The following is a 6,536-nucleotide window of genomic DNA, read 5'->3' as shown; positions in this document are numbered from 1 at the left end:
GAACAATCCATGACAGCAGATCCTTGTGCGACGCTTTCTTCAATGGACTAAAGCATAGATTGAAGGGCTTTGATAGAAAGATGTTGCTAAAACATAATGATAAACAAAAGGACCCCACCCTGTCCCGCATCTGCTAAAAAAAAAATAATAACTAAGCTGGGTAGAGGGGGAAAAAGAAGGTCTGTCTCAACCCAAGAATATAATAACACTGACTCTCTTTCCTTGTTTTAGGGAATGCTGTCGATTTTTTGGAGACAATGGCTTGACTTTGAAGGTGTTTTTTACCAAGGCAGCACCCTTTGGTGTTCTTTGGACACTCACAAACTACCTGTACTTACATGCAATAAAGAAAATAAACACTACGGATGTGTCCGTATTGTTCTGCTGCAACAAAGCTTTTGTGTTTTTGCTCTCGTGGATCGTTCTCAGGGACAGGTTCATGGGAGTGAGGGTAAGTTCCTTATTCTCTGTCTTCCTCCCTCACTCAGTCATGCCAACCAAAACCTGCCCATCGGCTTGCTTAGCCTCATGTGCTGGGCCTTTAAGCATAAGCTGCTATAACCACTTTCCTTCTCATTTGCAGCGGAAAAGGAGCCCGGCTCTCGGGGTGCCTTGCAAACCTTCTTGCTTGCGAACCATTCTAGACAAGCGTTCATTAAAGCACCTTTCATTTCAAGCATTTCAACAAGCATTCCCTAAAGTGTGTGCTGCTCGGGGACCCCCCTGGGAGGAGTGATGTGCTCACCCCGCCTTTCAGGGGTCCTGCGGCCTGGAGCCCCCTGCTAACACTGCCACTGTCTGCTTAGGAGGTATCTGAAAGCCAAAGGTCCTTCTGCATCCACACGGACGTGCAGTCTTGGCGGCCCTTTGTCTGGACCGTGGGTTCAGTGCCCAAGTGGGCCGGACACACTTATGCTAAGTCCAAACTTTGGAGGGACAGTTTCACTCCCTTCAACCCCAGAGCAAGGGAGAATGAAATGATACCCCGAATTACCTCTGGTTGTTACATCTGAGACTGCGTAAATTCCCTTAAAATCAAGTCAGATTTATTAGCTAGTCACATTTCAGAACAGTTGTGTGAAATATGGCAAGTGCGCTATCAAACATGAGCCGAAATATAGATAAAAGGAACAGGTGACTTTTAGCCTTGACAGAATCCTGCCGGCTTCTGCTTGTCTCCCTCTGCTGGCCAGGACCTGCCACTGCCCCACCATCACCTTGTCACAAACAAGGACAAAAAGGATTCGACCAGGCAGCTAGTAGTCCTGTAGTCAGAGCGCCTCGCTTACTCCTTCCTGCACCCTCAGGCCGTGCAGGAAGCCCACGAAGCTCAGAGTCCTTTTGAAGGGCAGTCCCTTTAGAGCAGCGGTCCCCAACCTTTTGGGCACCGGGGTCGGGTTTCGTGGAAGACGGTTTTTCCAGGGACGGGGGCGGGGAGGGGGGGGGGGGGGGGGGGGAGGTGGACGGTGGGAATGGTCAGGCGGTAATGGGAGCGATGGGAGCGGCTGTAAACACAGATGAAGCTTCACTCGCTCGCCCGTCTGCCACTCACCTCCTGCTCTGCGGCCCAGTTCCCAATGGGCCGCGGACCGGTACCGGTCCACGGCCCGGGGGTTGGGGACCTCTGCTTTAGAGTGAACCCTGCTGGGAACCGGGGGTTGGGGACCTCTGCTTTAGAGTGAACCCTGCTGGGAACCCAGCAAGGGGCAGAGACTCCAGGCGCTCTGCTTGTGTCCTTGGCTAATTGTCCTGGGGACAGTGGCATCACCTTCATGGCGGATTCACGCCCACCTAGTTTCTCAAACAGCAGTGGGGACGTGAGTCAACTGCTGAGTCGGATTTTTAGCTTGCAGTAGGGGGAAAATTTGTTTTGAGGCTTCGTGTTAATTTTGGAATAAGAACTCAGCTCGCTGTGCTACCACCCAGAAAAGCTTTGAGCCAATAAACCATCGAATACACCTCCACTAGAAATGAGGTACGGCCAGAGGCAATCGGTCCAATCGCCTGCCTGCCTGGACGCTAAAGATTCGGATGTCCTAGGACCCACTGCGGCTTTATTTTGAGGTCAAAAGCCAGGGGAATGCATGGAGCATTTGGGGGCGTGATTCTGATGTGTCCAAAACAAGTTCCGATGAGACTGTTACCGTGAAAAGAGGCTTCAAGGTTCATTCTGCATCTAAGCAGAAGAAAACAGAAAGCTTTTGAGGTTAAAAGAAGGAGGTGTGAAAACACTGAAACCCACTTGGACTCACAGAGAACAGAGTGGCACACCCAGATCTTTTCCTCGTTGCTATTCATGGGTAAAAGGGTTTCCGCTAACATCCCTGAGCTGTGATTCAGTCCTGCCATCCTGGCCACTTGCTCAGCTTGGGCTGTGCCGACCCCTGTAGACTGAACAGATTTTCGTGTTGAAGCCTTTGGCACGAGGCCAGCACTGAAATGAAGATCCAGGAGCTGGTGTCGGTGATGGAACTGCGTAACCTGTAAAGCACCACGCGGTGGTGGGTCTCTCTAATAATCATCACTCCTCTTAGAAGTACGTGACCTGTCCTCTGAGGTCATCCCACTCCGAGATTTTACTAGAGAGCTAGTAAAATCTGCAAGATGTCAGCATCTGGCCGGTGTGACTGAAAGGTCCCCCTTGAGAAACAGATGGAGATTTGAGCCCAAGATGAGACCTAACCAGTACACTGGAAGTCTCTGAGACTTCCCTCGGACTGCTGGGTTAGCTGGCACCTTCTACTGGGTCATTGCCAGAGATTGAAAGGAACTGACACTATTTTCCATCCTGGAAGGCTGAGCATACTGGTCTGAGAGTCACACAGATGTAGAGGACAGATGTTTGTGGAACAGGTGACATGGAGGGCTTGAGTTATTAAGGCAGTGACTCAAATCACAAGGGCTGTGGTTCCTAGAAAACATCAACAGGGCCGAGTCATGCAGACAGACCAGAGAGAAGAAAATGTTTATCTTCGAATGCTGGGGAGATCGTGGCCACATATGGCATCAGAGGCGAGTGTATGAGAGGAGCCCACCTTGGCCCCCATATCACCCCTTGACTGTGTACTTAGATGTGCGTTTCACATGTCTTCCAGGCTTGGGGTCATAATGGGTCCTCTAACCTAGAGTCGAGCGATGAGGGTTTGGGTCCACTCTCATGAGCTGTTGGACCTTGAGCTAGTTACTTAACATCTCTGAGCCTTAATTACTCGACGTTAAAATAGAATGTTAGTACTCAGGGAACAGTTGTAAGAATAAAATAAGGTATGCGTGCCCGACACGTGAAACCCAGTAAATGTCATCTTTTCTCAGTGTTGTTATTATTCTTATTCCTTCTCAATAAGAGGCGTTTGACGGACCTGCCCAGTTCTTTGGCTGACACTGTCAGAGGCTGGCAACTATTTAGGGAGGCGGTTTGGTGTAGCAGAAGCAGCAGGAGAATGACAGCGAGCAGAATTCTCGGGGCAGGAGGTACGGCCCCTCCCAGGCCAAAGCCCGCCCGGCTGTGGCCCGCAGCTGGATGAAGGAGGGGTTGACCGGCCTGCACTGCCCACAGCCCGCATCTCAGAGGAGGTGGCAGATGGGACCCTCAGCTCTTCAAAATCACCCACTGCAGCTAGAGCGTTCACACCAGGAGGACTGGAGGAAGAGCAAGGAGACAAGCTGAGGGATCATCTGGGCGGCATCCAACCGCCGCACACGGTCCTGGGGAGCCTGGATTTCTTCCAAGAGCAGTTCCCATCTCAGTAAGATCCCAGCTGATGTCTTCCATAGTGACACGCTGGCGGCCTCTCCCACGGGGCCATGCCTGAACGGTAACCCCAGCTGCTGATCCCGACTCCGACTTCTGTTTGGGCAGCTGTCCCCTGCCACCTGAGCACAGCCTGGGGGAGGGCACAGGGCACACAGAGCGCAGGGGAACCCGGGGCAGGGGGTTCACGGCTCAGACCCCTTTCCAGCCTCCGACACGAGAGGGGTGAACTAGAGCATCTGGAAGTTCCTCCGGACTCTCTTGGAGTCGATGACGGCAGCACAGTGGTCGGGAGGGGAAATGTTAAGGGGAGGTATATTTAAAAATTAGCCTGTCCTGTCCCTTTTTTCAACTGCCCCAGACTGTGCAGATCTGAAATGCATCGCAGACAGGGCTCTGTCTGGTAGAGAACGTGCAGCCCGTCACATCTTTAGCAGGAGTGAGACGTGGCGCTGGTCTGAGAGGCGGGCAGACTCCACTGAGGGCTACACCTTCCCTCTCGGCCTGACATCTGATGGGGAACAGTGCGCCATGGTGGGGGACGGGGGCATCGGTGGGTTGCTGGGGCCCTGAATCCAGAGCCCTGGGGGCCGGGAGGGTTATAACCACACGGGCAAGGCCCCCATTGAGAGGTTAAATGGCAGCATGCTGGCCTCAGCGTCCCCCGTGCCCATGTTTCTTCCTCTTCTCGGGGCAAATTTTCCCCAGCCGAAGTAGAGATGGTGGCTGTCACCCCTGTTGGTCACAGGCCACTGTCACCCATCTGTGTGGATCCCCAAGTGCTTGTTCAGTGGGATACATTGGTGTTGGGGGCAACAGGAAAGTGTGAGAAAGGAGGGGTGGGGAGAAAGAGGGAAATTCACTTGATTCCATCCTGAGACTCGCCGTTGTCCCCCAGGGAGGCCCGGATCTAGAAGGTGAGGACCACGTGAAACCACAGGACATGCAGGACCGGCCTTCCCGGAGAGTTTATCTGAGTGCAGGAAACAGGCAGGGAACATTTCCAAATGTAAACCAAGAAACCAGACATGTTAGGATGAAAATGTAAACTCTGCACTTATTTTTTAAAGATATCTGGCATCTATCTTCAAGGGAATGGTAGGCTTCAGGAAGGACGCTCAGGCTCTGCCCCCCAGACCCGCAGGGCATATATGTTTCAACTCTGCTCTGCTATTAGGGGTGTTGGACGCGAGGTGAGCGCCGGCTTCCCCTCCAGCATGGCGGTCGGGGCCTCAGGCTCCGGGTCGGGGGTTCCAGGGGAACTGTTGATGCCCAGAGAGTGAGCCCTGTAATCGAGTGGGTCAAGCCTGTGACGTGTGGCGGGGACCCCCAAGAGGAGAAGCCCTGGAGGTGTGAACGGGGAGATCACTGTCCCCGGTGCCACCTGTCGGAATGAACCCACCGGCCTGGACTTGGCGAATGTTGGCCAGGAAGCCGGTGGCCACCCACGCTGTCTATTTCTTGCCTCTTCCCTCAGCTCTTCTGCACAGCACAGCTCAGGTGGAAGCTTTTAGCTGTTTGTGATTTAATCAATAGAGAAAAGAGAGTAAGGAGATCCAAGATCTGCCTTGTAAATCTTCAGGGGAAAATAACCCTTGTTTTCCTTCATCCCCTCAAACTTTATTTTTATGTTTGGAAAGACTCAAGTGCCTTTGGAGATGCGCCACGTCATCTGAAATGTAGCTGTATTCTTCCCTCTCTCTCCTTCCCTTCTTTTTCTAATTAGCTCCCTCTCTCTGTTTACCTGGCTGCCTAGCCCGGTCCAACTGCTGGGAGCAGCATCTTTGCACCGTGCGTGTCCTCTGGAGCAGAACCCACACCCCTTGCCCTGCCTGCTTTTTCATTAGCCCCTTGTTCTCCTGCGGGGGGGGAAAAAGTCACTTATTGTCTTGTGCCTCTGTTGCTTTCTCTTAATGAAGAGTCCTACACAGTACGTGTAGCATTTGAATATAAAATATGTGCATTATGTGATAATGAGAGATAAAAGTGAATCACTAAACCAGAAAAAGCAAGTAGACAGAGCAGGGATGGCACTTCTCTAGGAAATGTTGATCTCCTGCTCTCTCAAGGGCCTCTGTGTGCAGGTGTATGTGTCTTTATATGAAAATACTGCATGAGGAATGCACAACTCAAGCTGCTGAGACCCAAGCACTTTACCTCTCACTAACCTAAACATGGCGAGCTTCAACCATGCAGGAAACCTCACTTTAGATCTCAGTAGAATTGGCAGTGGCTTATTATGTGAATCCTACTTTCTGTTTATATATATATATATATATAAACAATGACTTTGCAATTAGACCTGAAGTGTGTGTCCCTGCTCTGCCACACAGCAGCTCTGTGACTTTGGGCACGTTGCTGAACCTCTCTGAGCCTAAGTGTCCATGCCTATAAAATGAAATGAGTGATAATGTCTACCTAGTGTGAGGATTAAATGAGAAGATACACAGAAAACATGTATCCCGTGACCACTCAGTAAATGTCAGCTACTCGATATTGCTACAGAGAGCGGAGGGAATTTTGAGCAAATCCGTAAGAGAGAGAAACTCCCAGTAGGTCCAGTGGTCAAAACTTGTGCTGCGCTCATTTGTCCGGCCCTCCCCGGGTTCTGCCTACAGCGGCCCCTTAGCACTTGCCACCCAGCAGCGTCTCTGTAGCTCCACGATCACCTCTGATTAGAACTTGTGCTTATCCTGGGTGCTAATGCATTTCTCCTTTGCGAAGTGTTATCCCAAGTCAGTTGATCTCCTGTGCACTCTGACAGTTTGACTTTGCACAGCAGGAA

General features: G+C 51.5%; 1 protein-coding gene across 1 annotated transcript in view; it reads left to right on the top strand.

Moving 5' to 3' along the window:
* Positions 1-231: 231 nt before the first annotated feature.
* The window catches only part of LOC103075615 (solute carrier family 35 member F3), a gene marked incomplete at its 5' end in the record, with an annotated part of 13,800 nt that continues 7,495 nt past the window's right edge, over positions 232-6,536 (top strand). The window contains one exon of the mRNA XM_007450806.1: positions 232-451. Coding sequence (XP_007450868.1) covers positions 232-451 — 220 coding nt within the window. The remainder of the gene's footprint in view (positions 452-6,536) is intronic.

Source organism: Lipotes vexillifer, unplaced genomic scaffold, assembly GCF_000442215.2.
Source record: "Lipotes vexillifer unplaced genomic scaffold, Lipotes_vexillifer_v1.1 scaffold3000, whole genome shotgun sequence".
Taxonomy (NCBI): domain Eukaryota; kingdom Metazoa; phylum Chordata; class Mammalia; order Artiodactyla; family Lipotidae; genus Lipotes; species Lipotes vexillifer.
Note: the sequence above shows the minus strand (reverse complement) of the source record. Positions and strands in the feature narration are given on the sequence as shown.